The 22903-nt window shown below is 37.5% G+C and overlaps 1 protein-coding gene across 2 annotated transcripts in view; it reads left to right on the forward strand.

Moving 5' to 3' along the window:
* Positions 1-22903, forward strand: part of IRAG2 (inositol 1,4,5-triphosphate receptor associated 2) — a 128982-nt gene that overhangs the window by 62820 nt on the left and 43259 nt on the right. The window contains exons 17-20 of one of the 2 annotated variants that reach the window (XM_049625199.1): positions 13565-13676; positions 14123-14285; positions 21450-21511; positions 22633-22713. In XM_049625199.1, coding sequence (XP_049481156.1) covers positions 13565-13676; positions 14123-14285; positions 21450-21511; positions 22633-22713 — 418 coding nt within the window. Of the gene's footprint in view, positions 1-13564; positions 13677-14108; positions 14286-21449; positions 21512-22632; positions 22714-22903 lie in introns of those variants that run through there. The other variant, XM_049625197.1, reaches the window with a different exon arrangement.

The raw sequence follows: 22903 nt of genomic DNA on the forward strand, positions 1-22903 counted from the left end.
TATATATATATATATATATATATATATATATATATATATATATCACACCTTGTTTATCCTTTCATCAATCAGTGGACACTTAGGTTACTTCCATAATTTGGCTATTGCAAATAATGTTGCAATAAACAAGAGTGCATATATCTTTTTGAATTAGCATTTTTGTATTCTTTGTGTAAATACCCAGTAATGGAATTACTGGGTCATATGGTAATTATCTTTTTAACGTTTTGGGGAACCTCCATACCGTTTTCCACAATGTACGCTCACCAACAATAGTGCACAGCATTCTTTTTAGCTCACATCCTTGCCAACACTTCTTGTTTCTTGTATTTTTAATTTTGGCCATTCTGACAGGTATGAGGTGGTATCTCATTGTGGTTTTGATTTGAATTTTTCTGATGGTGAGTGATGCTGAGCATTTTTCATGTCTCATTGGCCATCTATGTGTCTTTGGAGCAATGTCTGTTCATGTCTTCTGCCCATTTTTTAATTGGATTATTTGTTTTGGGCTGTTGAGTTGCAGAAGTTCTTTATATATTTTGGATACTAACCCTTTATTGGATGTCATTTGCAGATATTTTCTCCTATTCCATAGTTTGCCTTTTAGCTTTGTTGATTGTTTCCTTGGCTCTGCTGTAGGTTTTTATTTTGATGTACTCCCAATAATTTATTTTTGCTTTTATTTCCCTTGCCTCAGGAGACAAATCTAGAAAAATGTTGCTACAGCTGATGTCAGAGAAATTATTGCCTGTGCTCTCTTCTAGGATTGTTATGGCTTCAGTTCTTACATTTAGGTCTCTAATCCATTTTGAGTTTAGTTTTGTTTTTGGTATATGAAAGTGGTCTGGTTTCATTCTTTTGCATGTAGCTGTCCAATTTTCCCCAACACCATTTGTTGAAGACAGTGTGTGTCCCACTGCATATCCTTATCTCCCTTGTCATAGGTTAATTAACCATGTAAGCATGGGTTTATTTCTGGGCTGTCTATTCTGTTATGTTGATGTGTCTATTTTTGTGCTGGTACCATACAGTTTTCACTACTATGGATTTGAGTACATTTTGAAATCTGGGATTGTGATAGTACTAATTTTGTTCTTTTTTCAAGATTACTTTGGCAATTTGGGGTCTTCATGGTTTCATACAAATTTTAGGATTACATGTTCTAGCTCTGTGAAAAATGCTGTTGGTATTTTGATAGAGATTGCATTAAATCTGTAGATTGCTTTGGGTAATATGGACATTTTAACAATATTTGTTCTCCCAATCCATGAGCGTGGGCTATCTTTCCATTTGTTTGTGTTGTCCTTCAGTTTCTTTCATCAGTGTTTTATAGTTGTCAGTGTATAGTTCTTTCACCTCCTTGGTATGTTTATTCCTAGATATTTTATTATTTTTGGTGTGCAATTATAAATGGGATTGTTGTATTCATTTCCCTTTCTGCTACTTCATTATTAGTGTATAGAGACACAAAATTTCTGTGTATTGATTTTATATCTTGCAACTTTACTGAATTCATTTAATAGTTCTAATAGTTTTTTGGTGGAGTCTCTAGGGTTTTTTATATATAGTGTCATATCATCTGCAAACAGTGTAAGTTTTACTACCAATTTGGATGCCTTTTATTTCTTGTTTGATTGCTATGGTTAGGACTTCAAGTACAATGTTGAGTAGTAGTGGTGAGAGTGGACACCCTTGACTTGTTCCTGATCTTAGAGGGAAAGCTCCGTTTTTCTCAATTGAGTGTGATGTTAACTGTTGCTTTTCATATATGGCCTTTATTGTGTTGAGGTATGTTCCCCTCTAAACCTTCTTTGTTGGGGGTTTGTATCATGACTGGATGTTGTACTTTGTCAAATTCTTTTTCTGTATCTATTGAAATGGTCATGTGGTTTTTATCTTTTGTCAATGTTACATGTCATGTTGATTGATTTGTGAATGTTTAATTATCTTTGCATCCCAGGAATAAATCTCAGTCATGGTGAATGATTTTTTTAATGTACTGTTGGCTTTGGTTTGCTAGTATTTTGTGGATGATTTTTGTGTATATGGTTATTAGAAGTATTGGCCTGTAGTTTTTTCTTTTTTCTTTTCTTTTCTTTTTTTTTTGTTTTTTTTGTTTTTTTTGTTGTGTCTATATCTGATTTTGATATCAGGGTAATCTTGGCCACATAGAATGAGTTTGGAAGCTTTCATTTCTCTTCTATTTTTTGAAAAGTTTGAGAATAGGCATTAACTCTTCCTTTGAAACCCAGTGGTCCTGGACTTATTTGTTGGGAGTTTTAAAAAAATTACAGATTCAATCACATTGCTGGTAACCGGTCTGTTTGAATTCTCTGTTTCCTTCTGATTCAGTTTTGGGAGGTTATATGTTTCTAGGAATTTATCCATTTCTTCTAAGTTGTCCAATTTGTTGGCATATAATTTTTCATAATATTCTCTTATAAGCTTTTATATTTCTGTGGTGGTGTTTATTTCTCCTCTTTCTTATTTTGAGTTCTCTCTTTCTCTCTTGAGTCTGGCTAAAGGTTTATAAATTTTGTTGATCCTTCCAAAGAACCAGTTTTTGGTTTTATTGATATGTTCTATTGTTTTCTCTGTTTCTATTTCATTTCCTTTTGCTCTTATTATTATTCCCTTCTCCTGGTTTTGGAATTTGTTCTTCTTTTTCTAGCTCCTTTAGATGTATGGCTAGGTTGTTTGAGATTTTTCTTGCTTCTTGTGGTAGGTCTGTATTGCTATAAAGTTTACTCTTAGAAGAGATTTACTACATCCCAAACATTTTTGTACCATTAGTTTCTGCTTTCATTTGTCTCCATGTAATTTTTGAATTCCTCTTTGATTTCTTGGCTGACCCATTCATTGTTTAGTAGCATGTTATTTAACTTCCATGTATTTGCGTTCTTTGGAAATTTTTTCTTGTGGTTGATTTCTAGTTTCATGGTACTGTGGTTGGAAAAGATGCATAGTAGGACTTCAATTATTTTGAATTTGTTGAGACTTATTTTGTGGCCTAATATGTAATCTGTTCTATGTGTACTTGAAAAGGATGTGTATTTTACTGTTTTAGAATAGACTGTTCTGAATATATCTGTTAGATCTATCTAGTCCAATGTGTCATTCAAAAACACTCTTTTCTTGTTGATTTTCTGTTTGGATGATCTATCCTTGCATGTAAGTGGGATGTTAAAGTCTCTTACTATTATTGTATGGCTATTGATTATTAACTTTATGTAATTAGGTTCTTTTTGTATTTGGATGTTTCCATGTTAGGTGCATAAATATTTATAATTGTTAAATCTTATTTTTGCATTGTTCCCTTTAAGATTATATACTGTCTTTCTTTGTCTCTTCTTACAGTCTTTGTTTTAAAGTCTCTTTTTGTCTGATTTAAGTATTGCTCCTCTGGTTTTCTTTTACTTCCATTTACATGATAAATGCTCTTCCATCCATTCACTTTCAATCTGCATGTGTCTTTAGGTCTGAAATGAGTCCCTTGTAGGCAGCATATAGATAGGTCTTGTTTTTTTATCCACTCCATCTCCTTACATCTTTTGATTGGAGCTTTTAGTCCATTTACATCCAAAGTAATTACTGATCATTATATATTTATTGCCATTTTGTTATTTGTTTTATCACTGTTTTATAGTTTTCTATTCCTTTCTTCTGTCATGGTTTGCTGGTTTTCTTTGTGATATACTTGGATTTCTTTCTTTTCATATCTATTACCAGCTTTTGATTTGTGGTTCCCATTAAGTTTTTCTATATTATATTTTTGATATAGCAGTCTATAGTATTTTGATGGTTGTTTAAGTTTGAACTCATTCTAAAAGCACTAAATTTTTACTCCTCTCCCTCCACAATTTAGGTATATGGTGTCATACTTTACATCTCTTACTTTGTGAATCCCTTGGCTGATTTTTATAGATACACTTAACTGTAGTGATTTAGTGCATCCTACTTTTCTCATTCCTACTTATAGTCATTCTTTTCCACTCAGAGTCCCCTTTAACATTTCTTGTAAGGTTTGTTTAGTAGTAAATTTCTTTAAATTTTTTTTCTCTGAAAACCTCATCTCTCCTATTCTGAGTGGTAGCTTTGCTAGATAGAGCATTCTTGGTTGCAGATTTTTTCTTTGAACACTTTGAATATATCATTCTACTCTTTTCTGGCCTGCAAAGTGACTGCTCAAACATCAGTGGATAGCCTTATGGGGACTCCCTTGAAGGCAACTGTTTGCTTTCCTCATGCTGTTTTAAAAATGCTCTTAATTGCTACATTTTGATCTTAATTACTCTGTGTCTTGGTGTGGCCCTCCTTAGGTCAATTTTGTTCGGGACTTTCCTCATTGCCTCATTGATCTGAATTTGTGTTTCCTTCCCCAGATTCAGGTAGTTTTCAGGGATTATTTATTCAAATGTATTTTATGCCCCCTTTGCTCTCTTTTCCTTCTGGGATCCTTATGATGTGAATGTTATTATGCTTCATCAGGTCATTGAGTTCTATTACTCTATTTTCATTTATTATTTTTTTCTTTCTCATGTTCAACTAGATTGCTTTCTACTATTCTGTCCTCCAGATCACTGATCTGTTCTGCTTCTTTTAATGTATTTTATTTTATTTTTGTACATAATGCAGCTGATTTATTTTTTTTTAATATGAAATTTACTGTCAGATTGGTTTCCATACAACAGCCAGTGCTCATCCCAACAGGTGCCCTCCTCAATACCTATCACCCACCCTCCCCTCCCTCCCACCCCCCATCAACCCTCAGTTTGTTCTCAGTCTTTAAGAGTCTCTTATGTTGTGGCTCCCTCCCTCCCTAACCTCTTTTTTTTTTTCTTCCCTTGACCCATGGTCTTCTGTTAAGTTTCTCAGGATCCACATAAGAATGAAAACATATGGTATCTGTCCTTCTCTGTATGATTTATTTCACTTAGCATAACACTCTCCAATTCCATCCACGTTGCTACAAAAGGCCGTATTTCATTCTTTTTCATTGCCATGTAGTATTCCATTGTGTATATAAACCACAATTTCTTTATCCATTCATCAGTTGATGAACATTTAGGCTCTTGTTGAAAGTGCTGCTATTAACATTGGGTTACAAGTGCCCCTATGCATCAGCAGTCCTGTATCCAGTGGGTAAATTCCTAGCAGTGCTATTGCTGGGTCATAGGGTAGATCTATTTTTAATTTTTTGAGGAACCTCCACACTGTTTTCCAGAGTGGCTGCACCAGTTTGCATTCCCACCAGTAGTGCAAAAGAGATCCTCTTTCTCCACATCCTCACCAACATTGGCTGTTGCCTGAGTTGTTCATGTTAGTGTGAGGTTCATGGTGTGAGGTGGTATCTCAATGTGGTTTTGATTTGTATTTCCTGGATGATGAGTGATGTCGAGCATCTTCTCATGTACCTGTCAGGCCATCTGTTGGCCTGACACATCTTTAGAGAAGTGTCTATTCATGTTTTGTGCCCATTTCTTCACTGGATTATTTATTTTTCGGGTGTGGAGTTTGGTGAGCTCTTTATAGATTTTGGATACTAGCCCTTTGTCCGATATGTCATTTGCAAATATCTTTTCCCATTCGGTTGGTTGCCTTTTAGATTTGTTGATTGTTTCCTTTGCTGTGCAGAAGCTTTTTATCTTCATGAGGTCCCAGTAGTTCATTTTTGCTTTTAATTCCCTTGCCTTTGGGGATGTGTCAAGTAGGAAATGGCTGCAGCTGAGGTCAGAGAGGTTTTTTCCTACTTTCTCCTCTAGGGTTTTGATGGTTTCCTGTCTCACATTCAGGTCCTTTATCCATTTTGAGTTTATTTTTGTGAATGATGTAAGAAAGTTGTCTAGTTTCATCCTTCTGCATGTTGCTGTCCAGTTCTCCCAGCACCATTTGTTAAAGAGACTGTCTTTTTTCTATTGGATATTCTTTCCTGCTTTGTCAAAGATGAGTTGGCCATACTTTTGTGGGTCTAATTGTAGGGTTTCTATTCTATTCCATTGGTCTATGTGTATGCTTTTGTGCCAATACCATGCTGTCTTGATGATTACAGCTTTGTAGTAGAGGCTAACATCTGGGATTGTGATGCCTCCTGCTTTGGTGGTCGTCTTCAAGATTACTTTGGCTATTTGGGGTCTTTTGTGGTTCCATAGAAATTTTATGATTGCTTTTTCTAGCTTTGAGAAGAATGCTGGTGCAATTTTGATTGGGATTGCATTGAATGTGTAGATAGCTTTGGGTAGTATTGACATTTTAACAATATGTATTCTTCCAATCCTTGAGTATGGAATGTTTTTCCATTTCTTTATGTCTTCTTCAATTTCCTTCATAAGCTTTCTATAGTCAGCATACAGATCTTTTACATCTTTGGTTAGGTCGATTCCTAGGTATTTTATGATTCTTGGTGCAATTGTGAATGGGATCAGTTTCTTTATTTGTCTTTCTGTTGCTTCATTATTAGTGTATAAGAATGCAACTGATTTGTGTACATTGATTTTGTATCCTGCAACTTTGCTGAAAACATGTATCAGTTCTAGCAGACTTTTGGTGGAGTCTGTCAGGTTTTCCATGTATAATATCATGTCATCTGCAAAAAGTGAAAGCTTGACTTCATCTTTGCCAATTTTGATGCCTTTGATTTCCTTTTGTTGTCTGATTGCTGATGCTAGCACTTCCAACACTATGTTAAACAACAGCGGTGAGAGTGGACATCCCTGTCGTGTTCCTGATCTCAGGGAAAAAGCTCTCAGTTTTTCCCCATTGAGGATATTAGCTGTGGGCTTTTCATAAGTGGCTTTTATGATGTTTAAGTATGTTCCTTCTATCCCGACTTTCTCAAGGGTTTTTATTAAGAAATGATGCTGAATTTTGTCAAATGCTTTTTCTGCATCGATTGACAGGATCCTATGGTTCTTATCTTTTCATTTATTAATGTGATCTATCATGTTGATTGATTTGTGAATGTTGAACCAGCCCTGCATTCCAGGAATGAATCCCACTTGATCATGGTGATAATTCTTTTTATATGCTGTTGAATTCGATTTGCTAGTGTCTTATTGAGAATTTTTGCATCCATATTCATCAGGGATATTGGCCTGTAGTTCTCTTTTTTTACTGGGTCTCTGTCTGGTTTAGGAATCAAAGTAATGCTGGCTTCATAGAATGAGTCTGGAAGTTTTCCTTCCATTTCTATTTTTTTGAATAGCTTGAGAAGGATAGGTATTATCTCTGCTTTCTTTCTTTCTTTCTTTCTTTCTTTCTTTTTTAAATTTTTTTAACGTTTATTTATTTTTGAGACAGAGAGAGACAGAGCATGAATGGGGGGAGGGTCAGAGAGAGGGAGACACAGAATCGGAAACAGGCTCCAGGCTCTGAGCTGTCAGCACAGAGCCAGACGCGGGGCTCGAACTCACAGACTGCGAGATCGTGACCTGAGCCAAAGTCGGCCGCTCAACCAACTGAGCCACCCAGGTGCCCCAATTTATTTATTTTTTTAACATTTATTTATTTTTGAGACAGAGAGAGAGCATGAACAGGGGAGGGTCAGAGAAAGAGGGAGACACAGAATCTGAAACAGGCTCCAGGCTCTGAGCTGCCAGGCAGCCCCACTGGAGGGATGGATCCACAGAAGCACAGCGTTGGGTGTTTGCGCAGTGCAAGAAAGTTCGGTGACAGAAACTGGTTCCGTTTGGGATTTTAGCTGGGGCATGGGAGAGGGAGATGGCACTGGCCAGCGCCTTTGTTCTCTGCTGAGCTGAACTCTGTCTTCTGGGGCTGAACACCTCTCCCTCCCGTTGTCCTCTCGCCCTCCCGCTCTCTGAGCAGAGCTGTTGACTTATAACATTCCAGATGTTAAGTCCCGCTAGCTGTCAGAACTCATGGAGTCCGGCCCCTCTGCTTTTGCAAGCCAGGCTCGGGGGCTCTGCCTTGCAGGGCAGGCTGCCCCTCCACCTCCCCAGCTCCCTCCCACCAGTTCGTGTAGCGCGTACCGCCTCTCCGCCCTTCCTACCCTCTTCCGTGGGCCTCTTGTCTATGCTTGGCTCCAGATAGTCCATTCTGCTAGTCTTCTGGTGGTTATCAGGGTAAATTATGCAGATGCGGGTGGAATCTAAGCAATCAGCAGGACGAGGTGAGCCCAGCATCATCCTATGCTGCCGTCTTCTCCCCTTCTTCTACCTAATGTGTTTTAAATTTCAGTTATTGAACTGTTTATCTCTGATTGGTTCTATTTTATGTTTTCTATCTCTTTGTTGAGTGTCTCACTGAAATCCTCCAATCTTTTCTCAAGTCCATTGAGTACCATTATTACCATTATTTAAATTCTCTAACAGGCATATTATCTCTGTTTTGTTTAGGTCTCTTCCTGTCATTTTGACTTGTTCTTTCATTTGGGACATAATCCTCTGTCTCTCTCTCTCTTTTTTCTTTTTTTCTTTTTGCCTAATTCTCTGTGTCTCTTTCTATCTGTTAGGAAAGTCAGCAATGTCTCCTGTTCTTGAAAGTAGTGGCCTTATGAAGAAGACATCCTGTGGAGCTCCGCAGTGCCATGTCCCCTGTTTACCAGAACCTGATCCTTCAGGAGTGTTTCCTATGTGTGTTGCATGTACACTGGTAATATGGCTGAGCAACATTTGCCTTTAATCCAGTCATCTGCGATGGCTCTCCTTGCCTGTTGTGGTCATAGTTTGGTACTTGTGTTGTTAATGGGCCAGTCTGGGACCACCCGGGCTGGATTTGTCCCAGACCAGGACTTTGCCAGACCTGTAGTAGCACCAAACTTCAAGGTTCTCTACCTTTGGTGTCCCATGAGAAGCTGTCATTGGTGGGTAAAGAGCAGTTCTTGGAGAACTCTTCCAAAGATCCCTCCCCCTCCAGCACCTGCTCTGAGATAAGTGAATAACTCTCCCTCCCATATACCCCGGATATATTTCAAACTGCTGCTTCTATGCTGTATCTTGGTGGGACTATTAGGCCCCTCTGGTTTTCAAAGCCCAACATTATGGGAATTCATCTTCCCACTGTGGCTCCCCCATGCCTGAGATGCTTGGTGTGGGGTCTCCTTCTCTCCCCTCTCTGTGCCAGTGGCATCCTTCCTTCCAACAGACAGTCCCATGAGTCATTTTGGCTCCTGACCATGTCTCTGCCTTTCCTACCCTCTTCATTGTGGCCTCTTTTCTACATTTAGCTGTGGAAAGTCTATTCTTTCAGTGTCTGGGTCACTTTATGGCTTGTTTACACTGATGTGTGTGTTATCTGGGCATATCTGTGGGATTAGGTGAGCCTAGGATCCTCCTCTTCTCCCATATTTCCTGAAAGTCTGAGTTGTGTTTTTTATTTTTTTATTTAAAAAAAATTTTTTTTTAATGTTTATTCATTTTTGAGAGACAGAGACAGAGCATGAACGGGGAAGGGGCAGAGAGAGGGGGAGACACAGAATCTGAAGCAGGCTCCAGGCTCTGAGCCATCAGCCCAGAGCCTGATGCGGGGCTCAAACTCATGGACCACTAGATCGTGACCTAAGCCAAAGTTGGATGCCCAACCGACTGAGCCACCCAGGCACCCCCGAGTTGTGTTTTTTGAAGATATAATTGACAAACCTATAGCTAGACTAAGAAAAAGAGTAGATTAAAATAAAATCAGAAACAAAAGAGGAGATATTACAACTGATGCTACAGTGTGGGGGTGGGTGGAAGGATCATAAAAGACCATTATGAGCAAGCAGTCATACACCAATAATTGGATAACCTTGAAGAAATGGATGTTTAGGAACATATAACCTAGCAAGCCTGAGTCAGTAAGGAAAAGATAATCTGAACAGAGCAAAAAATGCTAAGGAGATTGAAGCACTATTTAAAAACCCAACAAAGATCAGGACCAGGTGGTGTCTTTTGAAACTTTCAAAAAATCATAGAGGAGAAACCACTTCCCCATTCTTTTAGTGAGGTCAATTTTTTGCTGACACCAAAACCAAAGATACTACAAGCAAAGAAAACTACAGGTCAATATTCCTGATGAGTATAGGTGCAACAAAATACTAGTAATCAACTTCAATAAGGTATCAAAAACAATAATACACGATGACCATGTAAGATTTATCCCTGGGATGTAAGGATGGTTCAACATACACAAATAAATTAATGTTATATACTCCATTAACAGAATGAAAGATATATATCACATGGTCATCTGAAATGATGAAGAAAAACATTTGGCAAGATCTAACTTTTTCATGATAAAAATATTCAAAATACTAGAAATAGAAACTACTCAGCATAATAAAGGCCATAAATGAAAAGCACACAGCGAATACTATACTCGAAAGTCTAAAAGCTTTTTCTCTAAGATCAGAACCAAGGCAAGCATGTCCACTCTCACCACTACTAAGAAACATACTCCTAGAAGTCCTTAGCCAGAACTATTAAGCAAGAAAAAGAAACAAAAGGCATCCACATTGGAAAGGAAGCAGTAAAATCATCTGTATTTGCAGACATGATCTTATACATAGGGCACCTTTGGCTCAGTTGGCTCAGTCAGTTGAGGGTCTGACCTTCAGCTCAGGTCATGATCTCACGGCTCGTGAGTTTGAGCCCTGTGTCAGGCTCTGCACTAATAGTGCAGAGTCTGCTTTGAATCTCTGTCTCCCTTTCTCTCGGCTTCTCTCTCAAAAATAAATACAGCAAAGTTCCAGCATACATACAAAATTAACATATAAAAATCAGATGCATTTCTATACACTAACAATGAACTATCTAAAAAGGAAGTTGGAAAAACAATTTCATTTAAAACAGTATCCAAAGAATAAAATAGCAATGAATTTAATAAGGAGGTGAAACTATAAAACATTGCTGAAAGAAATTAAAGAAGGTACAAATAAGTGAAGACATCTGTATTCATAGATTAGAAGACTTAATAATGTCAAAAGGTCCATATTACCCAAAGTGATATACAGATTCAGTGCAATACCAATCAAAATCCTAATCATATTTTCTACAGTAATAGAAAAAATAATTCTGATATTCATATGGAACCACAAAGGATCTTGAATAGCCAAAACAATCTTGAGAAAGAAACCTAAAGCTGGAGGTAGCACACTTCCTTATTTTAAGATATCTATTTCAAAGCTATGGTAATTCAAAAAGTATGGTACTAGCCTAAAGAGAGTAGAACAGAATAGAGTGCCCAGAAATAATATGGCCATGTGTAAATGGCCAAGTCATCTTTGACTAGGGTGTCAACAATACACAGTGGAGAAAGGATAATCCTTTCAACAAATGGTGTTGGGAAAACTGGATATTCACATGCAAAAAGAATGAAGGTGAACCTTGCTACATACCACATACAAAAATCAACTCAATATGGATTAAAGACTTAAATATATGACCTAAAACTGTAAAACTCCTAGAATAAAACTTGGGGGAAAATCTTCATGACATTGGCCTTGGCTATGACATCAAAAGCAGAAGCAAGGCAAGTAAAGCTAGATAAGTGGATCTACATCAGACTAAACAGCTTCTGAACAACAAAGGAATTAACAGAGAAAAGGTAACCTATGAATGAAAGAAAATTTTTGTAAACCATATATCTGATAAGGGTATTCAAGATACATGAAGAACTACTACAACTCAGTAACAACAACAAAATAACCCAATTTAAAAATAGCAAAGGACTTGAATAGACATTTTTCCAAAGAAGACCTACAATTGACCAAAAGTTATATGAGAAGGTGATCAACATCACTCATCATCAGGGAAATGCAAATAAAACCCACAATGAGTCTTTCACAATGATGAATGAATCATACCTGTTAGGGAAGGCTATTATTAAAAACCAAAAAACACAAAAAGATACCAAATGTAGGCAAAGATGTAGAGCATTAAAACTCTGTACACTGTTGGTAGAAATGTAAAAGAGGGCAACTGCTATGGAAAACAGTATGGAGTTTCCTCAAAAAATTAAAAATAGAACTACCGTATGATCCAGCATTCCTGCTTCTGGGTATATGTTCAAAAGAATTCAAAGCAAAATCTTGAAGAGATATTTACATACCCATGTTTATTGCAGCATTATTCATGATAATCAAGATGTAGAAACAACCTAAATATCCATGGTAAATAAAATATATACGTGTGTGTGTGTGTTTGTGTAAAATGGAATATTATTCAGTCTTTAAAAAGAAGGAAATTTTGTCATATGTGATAAATGGATAAATCTTGAGGACATTATGCTAAGTGAAATTAACCAGTCACAGAAGGACAAGTGTCATGATTACACTTCTATGAGGTATTTACAATAGTCAAACTCATAGAAGCACAAAGTTGAATGGTGGTTTCCAGGGACTAGAGGAAGGGGAAATGGAGAGTTGCAACGTAATGGATATAAAGCTTCAGTTAGCAAGACAAGTAATTTCTAGCGATCTGCTATACCACACTGTGCCTATAGTTAACAATATTATACACTTAAAAATGTGTTAAGGGGATAGATCTCATATTTAATATTTTTGCCACAATTTGCAAAAGGAAAGACTAACTATAAGGTATTAAATAAAGCTCAATATATTGTTTGTTTAGGTAGTTCTTATTTTTCTTTAGAGCTTTATTTGCTAGTTTACCATGATGGTAAGCATTCTATGCAACCATCCTGGTCTCTCATGTGATTCTTCTTGTAGTTAGGGATAGATTTATGTAAATATACAATGAGATTCTGACTCTGTTAACGTTTGAGAGGCATGCAAAAGGCCTAAACCTGATAGTGCTTTCCTCACTGCTTTGAAGCTCCCAGAGTTTATTATCCCTTTGAACTAAGGTCCTTATTCAGTTGTTTCCAGATAGTCATGGACATATTGATACATAACATGGTTTAAATAATACCAGCTAACTGAGAGCAGGTGCATTTTAATGTATTTGGAGGATTAGGGTTGGATCCAAAAGAGAGGTAACATAATAACATTAAGAGATTTGGAGTGAGGAAGAAAGGGAGAGGGGTCAAGTTTTCAGAAAAGACAAGACTTCACTTGGAGATACTAACATCTAGTGTTTCATCTGTGCTTGGGAGCAGCCCTTCCTATACTCATGATTTACCATGATGGGCAACTCTTAGAAAAGGCCAAGATCATGAAACAAAGCTCTTATTTCTTTTCTTTTTTGTTTCTTTTTCCTTCTTTTTCTTTTCTCTCTTTTTTTCAGAAAAAAAAAAAAGCTAGCTATGATGTGTAAATATTCCACCTCTTTCAGTGATCTCACTGTGCCACCATCTAAGCAATTGGTGACTGATACTAACTACTATGAATGTAGTTTGTGGGAAACTGAATATTCCAGTGTAAAATAGGAGATCAAATACCCTTATCTGTAAAGTAGGGGTATCAGGCCAACTGATTGATATGATTGCTTTGGTTAAAATTCTCTATTTGTCAAGCATTTATATATATATGTAAATACTTTCACTTTTTCCTCTGATCTCTGAGGAAGTATATTAAGTCTCAATTTGTCACAACTTCCCAGGGGTGACTCTTAGTTGAAATGTCACTGACAGCTTGTGGTTTGGACCTTTTTTTTTTTTTTTTTAACTCCAGGCAGAAACAACTAGAAGCCCTTGAACAACTGCAAGAAGATGCTGTCAACCAGGAAGCTGACCTTAGGAAGGTCCACGGAACCAGCCCATGGCTGGAGGACGGAGAAGAGCAGGTAGGGTGGCCTTTGACTACTTTATATTCAAAGGGAAGTTTCCTCAGATGTCCTTGAAACCATGAAGTAAAAAACAGAGGAGGAACAGAAAAAACAAAAAACAAAAAAAACAAAGAGGAACTGCGAAGTTCAGTCCCTGGCGACCAGCATCGAGCGGAGGAAGTAACGGGGAGTTGTAAAAGAGGCGGTGTCAACAGCCTACTGATGAAAAGAGGCATCTTTGCAGAAAGAGGCAGCTTGACATATCAGGGCTTTTACCGCTGAAGAAATAGCTCAGGCATACAAAGCCCATGCAAACACAGAATTGCAGAAGTTCAGTAGAGGCTTATCACTTCCCTGAGAAGAAAAGCACATTTTCAGTTTCGTGTGCATAGTAACAGTGAGCGCTCAATTGCTTTCTTTCCTGGCCACCCTGCTAAAATCCAGCATTAACTGTACGTGTCCAGGTTGAGGATCGAGATCGGGCAGCCCACTCAGCCAGTGACAAAGCTAAGTCTTTGCTGCATAAATTAGAGGACGCAATTTCGGAACAACGGAATCTTCAGACTATAAATACTGAGTTAGTGAATACTTGCCAGACACTTGAGCGGAAGACAAGAAAATTGAAAAGTGAGTAGCAAATATTTGTTATGTCCCAATTCAGTCCACCTGAGAAAAAACACTACAGCCGTTTTTGTAGATTACAGCTGCTGTATTATTATTGCATTTATGACAACCAAATGGTTCCAGAAGGCAGAGTTGTGGGCTTCCAGAGAGGCTTGCCTAGTGACTAAGTAGATTGATTGAACGATTAACTTTCCCTTTCAGATCTTTTATTATGAGCTAGATTTGGCCCTGACTGCTATTTCTTTAAAAATTAAAGTTCTCAATATCTGTAAAAGTAAACAAGGAAAAAAATCTTGTATGCATGGGATATTTGAAATCGCAAATAGCTTACATATTCTACTCTGATTTTATTAGCTCACTTGTACTCAAGACATGGTAGAAAAGGACCTGCCTCTCTATTTTCTTTTAAGTAGTTATCTTAGGGGGCAAAATACTTACCAATTCAGTGTATCCAAATATTAAATATATGAGAATGCTTTTTAAATTTTAAGGTGTTCTTTACATATATATTTTGCTTTAAAAAATTAGAATATTCAGTATTTTTCTGTATTACCTAAAAGTAGATAAATGTTTACTAAGGATTTAGTTGAAGAGACAATTGTCAAATGACAGTTGGCAGATTATTCATAAGCTTATTTTATTCTAGAAAGATAATTTGGTAAAAATAAAGCTTACTTATTTGAGCATTTATCAGACAATTGCCCTTATTTGGCTAGCTTTTTGTTCTATCTGGCCAGCTAAATATTCTTTTTAGAGACAGTTATTGGTTTGGGTGACAAACAAATGAATTATAAGCTTCAGGTGAAATAGAGATGGAGATTTTCAGTCTTGGGTTTGTTTGTTTTGTAGCCTTTCTATTGCTCTCTGAGAAAGCTGTTTAAAAGTTTAAAGGACTTGGCTAGTTCTAACATAACAGTAATTATTCAATATTTTATTATAATTTTTAAACCTTGCAGACCTTGCTGGTTTTCAGTAATTCTAACTATCAGTTTACTTTACTCCATCAGACAGTGTGTGGCTTTAAATGACATAATCTATATATTATTTTATGATTGCTCAGAAGGTATTGGAGAAGGTTCCCTTGTGATTAGAAGTGTTCATGTTGAGACGTGAATAACAAAGCATTCCAAATTTGGTTTATGGTATTTTTGCTTTAGACACTGTGCTTAGAGGACTAATCTTTTGCTTCAGTTATATTTATCTTTGATTAAATCAGCATTATACCCACTGTTTTATAAAAATAAGAATTTATCTCCTCCTCCAACTCCCCCCACCTTGATTTCCTTATAGTACCTTGTTGGAAGAGTCAACTTTTTAAACTTATTCCAAAATATACCTTCTTGATATTATGAACTTGCTCTTGTCTTCCCCAGTTTATTGGTCCAAACATTATTAAAAACAGAATATGAAAGCTACCCTGAGTCGCAGGCATGTGTTTTTGTTTTTTTGTTTTTTTGTTTTTTTTCTGGCTGAATAAAGTAGAGTGGATGTTTCCTTTCTATCTTGAGTTTCTCACAACCTGCCTGGCTTTTTGAACTTCTTGTACTTGATTGTATCTTTTGCTGCCCATAGAAGGCTTACATATCAAGATTTTACCCTGAAGACCATTTACTTGTGAGGATTTTTCTAACAATGCCCTTTAAAATCAACCTTGCAACAAGAGGGAAATTTAGGTAGCACATATTTTTGAGACGTTCTGTACAGCAGATTTTCCAGATAGACTGTGAATAAATGTCAGCGAGGTAGGACAGTTATCACATAAACACATCCTGGCACATTCCACCATTACCACTGCCACCACATGCTGTTTGAATTCTGAGTCAGACTTTTGAATTCTGAGTCAGAAAATAAAAATATTCAAATCCATTTAGCTCTTCTGAAACTTTCTGTTTAGCTTAATACATTTATTAAGTGTTTAAGGCAATTACTTTCTGTTGTATCTAAGAATGGTTCATTAGCAAATTGGGTGCAGATTCAATTATTTTGTCCAAATGTTAAGGTCAACGACAGTGTTCATAAACTGAAACTAGGAAGTTGTTTATGACATTTGATTAGAAGTCCTGAACTTAATATTGAATAAGTAATATTCAAGCTTTCAGCTGCCACCAGGACTGGACTTATTTCTTTTTTTTTTTTTTTAAATTTGTTTTAACGTTTATTTATTTTTGAGACGTAGAGAGACAGAGCATGAGTGGAGGAGGGACAGAGAGAGAGGGAGACACAGAATCGGAAGCAGGCTCCAGGCTCCGAGCCATCAGCCCAGAGCCCGACGCGGGGCTCGAACTCACGGACCGCGAGATCGTGACCTGAGCTGAAGTCGGACGCCCAACCGACTGCGCCACCCAGGCGCCCCTGGACTTATTTCTTAGTGTACATGCTTTCCTTCATGAAATATGCCATTATAACTGCTAAGTTTCTGGAATGATTCCTTACATATTTTCTTTCTTTTGCTTCTTACCTACATATGTATCTAAGTATCTTGTTAACAAAGGCCATTCTAGATGTATAAATGGATTTTTGTTTTGAAAAGGGAATAAAAAGGCTTCTTAGATCTAGGGTATTTACCCAACACATTAGAGTGACTCTAATGTACACAAAACATAGACCACTTGATCTAATCCAAGCTATCACCTCTTTGCTGTTCATCCTCTTCTTGCCCCTGTCCCACATGAAATCTTCATTGAGTCCCTGATGTAATCATTGATGAGGGAATTAATTTCTTTTAGACATTGTAAATATTTCCTTGGCAAGAGAACCCGAGAAGCTCCTGTATATCATAAATTCCTTATTTGAGCGTAGTGTTTCTACTAACTTTATAGTTTAGAGAAGGCTTTCACCTAGATGATCTCACTGGAAACTCTCTTCTGACTTGCTGTCCCTAGCATGAACGGCATGAGGTATGGGACAGATAAGAGCCATCTGGCTTTGAGGATGGATGCAAGATGAGGGCCACTTGTCTTGAGCCGCTAGTACACAAGAGGAAAATGAGACAAGAAAGAAGGGTTCACGTGATTCAGACACTTAAAGATAGGTGTTGAGCTGAGAACCGAGGGAAAAGCCCAAAGTCAGAAAAAGCTTGCTCAACAGCTCTGATGGGATGGGGGACTAAATTTTCCCAAATGTAGGATGCAGAAATGGATGAAATAATCTAGGAGGCAGTATAGCATAATGATTAAGAGCATGGTATTTGAAGTCAAACCTACATTCTGATTCTAAGTCTACAAATGAGAAACTGGATAATGTTGGGCAAATCACTTTACCTCTCTGAGTCTCCGTATCCTCTTCCAGAAAATGCAGTAGTTTATAAATAACACATGCAAAACACTAGCTAGTGCTTGGTCATACCTGGCAGAGTCTGTTCTGATAGAGTACGTTTCTCCCACGTGCATTACCTCATTCACCATCGGCAAATGGATAATGACATGTGAGCATAATATGGAAGTTATGTCGTTTCATTCATGATTTCCCTGGGAATAGGATCTGGGTTGGTAGGCATGGAATTGTAACCTTCGACAGGGAAGGAAGAAGCATTCGGCTTTGGCTGCTGACAGGCAGCAGGAGCCCTTTCAGCTTTACTTTAAGAAAATTAAAATCAAGGGTCTGCACCTGGGCCTCCCTCCCCAGAGAGGTGCACCCAGCCTTGCAGAGCTCTGGCTTGTGGCAGACTGTAGTCCCTCCTGTGTTCTCTTTAGCAGTCCTGCTGCCCGAGAGTTCTACTTCCATCTGCATTTTCTTAGCACCCCACCAGCACTATCCCATTTAAATGTCACCAGCTCTCCATGCTTTTGTTATTGTACGTTTCTATTATCCTGTGAGGCAGCCTTTAGTCAGTCATCTTAAGATGCATGTCTCAGTGATCCAAATTTTCTCCCAAGGCACTAATAGTTTATAATTGTGTTGGTCAGTGCTCTGGTTACAGTGGTACATGTGCGTTTTTAGTGATCTCTCCCGAACTGTGTTTATCTCATAAACTCAGTTATTTTTGGTCTTACAATTTTTATGTTCATTTTTTGATGCACAGTTAACCTATCCTGAAATGTTCAGATCTTAAGTGTAGTGTTTAACCAGTTTGCCAAATGCACATCGAAACACAGAACTTCTATAACCCCAGAAAGTTCCCTTGTGCTACTTTCCAGTTACTGTCCTTCTCCCACCTCCTCCACTACAGGGATCAGCCTCTGATCTTTCTTGTTTTTAAATTTTTATGTATTTTGAAAGAGAGAGTGTGTCTGAAAGCAGGGGAGGTACGGGGGGGTGGGGGGGAGAGGGAGAGAGAGAATCCCAAGAAGGCACCGTGCTGTCAGCGGAGAGACCTACATGGGGCTCGATCCCACCAACCAAACCATGGGATGATAACCTGAGCTGAAATCAAGAGTCGGATGCTTAACCGACTGAGCCACCCAGGTGCCCAGAATCAGCCTCTGATCTGATTTTTATCCCCGATGGGTTAGTTTAGCTTCCAGAATTGAGATATTAAGTATGTACTCTTGTTCGTGTCTGTCTTCTTACTCTCAACATAATAGTTATCTTACTATTTTATTTCTCAGTGGTATGCCATTTTCATGACTGAACCATATTTCTTTATATGAACGTTCCACAATTTGATTATCTTTCCTCCTATTATTGGACATCTAAGTTATTTGCAGTTTGGGGGTGTTATGGAGTAAGCTGCTATGAATATCTGTGTATAGGTCTTTGTAGGGACGTATGTTTTTCTTTAACTTAGGAGAAAGACCTATCTATGAGCAGAGTTGTTAGGTCGTAGTGTAGCTGTAACTAGCTTTTTAAGAAACTGCCAGTTTTCCATAGGGTCAGTAACATTTCGCACTCTCACCAGCAGTGTCTGGGAGTTCCAGGTGCTCTACAACATCAACGTGTGATGATATCAGTCTTTTTGTTTTTTGCCACTCTCCTGTGTATCTTGTGATTTTCATTTTTGTGCTGATTGGCTGTGACATATCAAAGTCTTTTGCCCATTTGCAAATTAGGACGTTTGTCCTTTTGTTTTTGAGTTAGAGGATTTCTTGACATATTTTGGAGACAAGTCCTTTGACAGACATATGTGTTGTAAATTATTTTCTCCTTGTCTGTGGTTTTCAATGAAATTTGATGTTTTTTAATACATGCTTTTATAGAACATGAGGTGACACATATATTGTGTTACAAGAGTCCATACTCCTTAAATATCAACCATCACTGATAGCTAACATTATTATAGCTCTAATTCTATGGCTTTAAATTAGCAACAGCCAATTAATTGCAGGGCCTTTGCCCGAAAGCCTCATTGCATAGTCATTTGGAAAGTTGTTTTGTCTCAGCTTCTTCAGAGGCAAAGTATCCGAGACACCTGGTCCCATCCTATATCACAGATGGCAACAGCAGGGGATACAGTGGCCATTGTTTTATTTCCTTCCATGTGAAATCTAAATGTCCTAGAGACATGGCAGATCCAACTCCAAACACATAAAAAAGAATGCAAAGGTGAATGCAAATTAGGGTCATAAAGGCAACATGTTTTGCCTTATAAAACATATGGAAATACTTGCTACACATTTCACAAAACATCTGTTGAAATAAGGTTTACAATTTAAATGTCTTGAGATGGACTATTCCTAAAACCCAAGATTGCCTGGTGGGAAAGCAGATGGGCAATTTAGGCAGCCTTCTACTAGCTCATTATTTCTTGTGAAACACAAGCTTAATTGGAAAATCCAGAGACAGTGTTTTGGAGATATATTACCTTCAGAGACATAATATTGGCCACTTCTAAAAGGTTTGGTTGCTATTGCTTAGATGTAGGTCTGGAGAAGTTTAGGGCTTTATTTATGAATAGAGTTAACACAGAGAATTTTCTAAAATTGAATCTTTACTGGAGTTTTAAGTATTAAAAACTAAATAATTTTACTACTTAAGTGTGTTAGAAATTTTTAAAAAGATAATTTCCTCCTGGTGGGCCCAGTAACACTGTGTCAAGCTTAGTTGCAAAATAAGTAATTTTTACCAAAAAAAGTCTTACAAAATAGAATTTTACTTATTTTTTCAAGCCTTTTTTCCTAGAAAAAATAATTTCATAGATTATGTACTTTTCACATATATTAACATTATTTTCATGGTTCAGAATTTCTTCAGGCTACTGAGATATAAAACTGTTGGTCTTTAAAATAAGCACCAGATTCACATGTGTTTTGGACACCAGAATATTTGCTGTTAATTTTCCTGGCTGTTAGTGATATAAAAAAAAAAAAAAAGAAAAGAAGGAAAAAAAAAAAAAGTGGCAGCTATTAATATGTCTCCATCTAGCAGAGCTTCCTACCCTCATTTGTTTTTAATCATCTGTGGGCTGAGAACACAGTCAGAGCTTGTGAGATTTATAGATAAATCCAGAGCCTACTGCATGAGTGGAAGCGTGAGGAGTTGCCACATGAATAAAGGGCAGGCATATCAACATCTATTTTGGTTCAAAAGATTTGGGCCTGTTTTCTGGTTCTTGGCTATATTTCAAAGAGTAAGGATTGTCAAATAAGTGATATGTTACTATGTAGCTCAGGGTTAAAAAGGTATTTTTTTTCTTCATTTCTGTTGCTCCAGAGATGAGAATTTCGAAGTTACTAGGAGACAGATTTCACTTAAGTAGAAAGATAAATATTTTTAATTGCACGAAAGAGTACACCGAGTTGAGCATTATCCTATGCGTCTGATCCCAGCTCCATGCATACTGAGTCATCATTGAAATCCTCTGGACAACAACGTTCTCATGATCTCAGATGTACCTGTAGGATTCTGGGGCTCCCATCACTCATTGCTCCAGCAGAAGCTGCTTGGAGAGAGGATTTCTACCTTGTAGGCAGTTGGACTGATGACCTCTCAGGTGTATTCCTATGTGAAGGTGAAATAATGCTATGACTCACCTCTAGAAGACAATTGCATCTACCAAGGTTAATTTTAATACCCAAGAGTGATAGTGGTTTAGCCTCTCCAACCTTTGTTCTCTGTATCCACTGCCCCAGGACATGATTTGAGAACAGTGTTCTCAGAAGTCATTGCTTTTCCCTCTCCTTTCCTCAGGCCCCAAATTTAAAACTGTTAAAAGTTTATGAAATTAACCAGGGGAAAAAGCGGGTTACTATCGTCCATATTAAGCAAGCTGGTTATGAATTCTTTTTATAGCAACAGCTGAGTCACTGAGAAAGAAGTTAATTAAAGGACGACGCCATGGCTTACCGTTTCAGGTAAAAAACAAAAAAACCTGTGATGTGTGTTTACTGTGGGGAAAAGGTCCAATCTGTGTAAGGTTTTGAAGCTAATTTATAATAGATAATGATTTTGATTATAAAATTAAATAACCAATTTAGAAGAAAATCCTCGGGGGGACTTTGTTCTCTTATGCACTGAAAGCATTTAGCAAAACAAGAGGAGAGAACTCACGTTAGTGAATGGCTTCTAATAACATCTTTCAAAGAAGAAACATTTGAGAATTTATCTATTAGCAAAGGGCCAGTTTTTTAGTCTTAGGCACCTCCTTTCTGATACTGTTGAATGTGTACTCTTGGATGGGCTGGGGTGGTTATTGTCTCTTATTTTCTCCTGTTTGAATTAAACTTTCAACTCCTTTCTGTCTGGATATCTCAATATATCCATGGCAGAGTTCAATGTATTTCTTTCCCTCATGATACTTGGTGAATTTCTCCTTTTTGTTCTTAAATGAGGAACATAAGGAAGGGTAAGTTTGGCACTGGGGGGGAGGGACTGGAGAAGGGAAGAAAGAGAGGGGTGATGTCTGCATGTATCTGTTTCCAAGGGTGTATTGCAGGCACATCTGTTTAAGTAGAACAAAAATTATTCATGTGGAGACTAAGCTAGGCAGAGTGCCTAGAAAGCCCCCTATAATAAGTTGAAGTGGAAAAACCTCCACATCCAAAGTTCTCTAATCATATTAGGAACACCAACACGATTTTATATTATAGCATAACTGTGATCGATATGTATCTACCTCTTGGACGAGGGCCACAATTTGATAGCTATAAAATTTTCATAGACACCATTTTCACTACACTGACATGTCTCCACCAAGCTTCTTTGGCCTCTGCCTAAAGATTTCAATGACATAGCCCTTGTGTTTCCTGTCCCTGATCGTTGGATTTCATTTCTAAAACAAGTAATGAGGAAAAGAAAATGAAAGCTTTACAATTACAAACCTCTTCCCTTAAAGTTGAACACTAGAAAGAACTGGCCAATAACTACCCTCCTCAGGTAGCATCATATCTTCTCTTAAGCATAATATGTTTTGCATCTTTCTTTGACTCTGTCATCGTTCTGTCTTTGAATATGTTCCACCATTTTCTCATGACAGAGCTGTTTAGATGAAGAATTTCCTCACTATGATCCCCTGTCCTGCACGGATGGAATTCAACAACCTCTTCAAGAACAACTGGTAAGTTTAAGCCTTTTGAAACGATTTAAGTGCCTGTTGCAAACCACTACTATGCCAAAATAGAAAGTTAAGTCCAGTATGTGTCAGTAGTCTCAGAACTCTAAACTCTACCACTTTTCCTTGGGAGATTATGAGATGAGGCAATGGATTCCTATTCTTTTTCTTTATCACACACATGCATACAATGCTG

The sequence above is a fragment of the Panthera uncia genome, chromosome B4, assembly GCF_023721935.1.
Source record: "Panthera uncia isolate 11264 chromosome B4, Puncia_PCG_1.0, whole genome shotgun sequence".
NCBI lineage: Eukaryota > Metazoa > Chordata > Mammalia > Carnivora > Felidae > Panthera > Panthera uncia.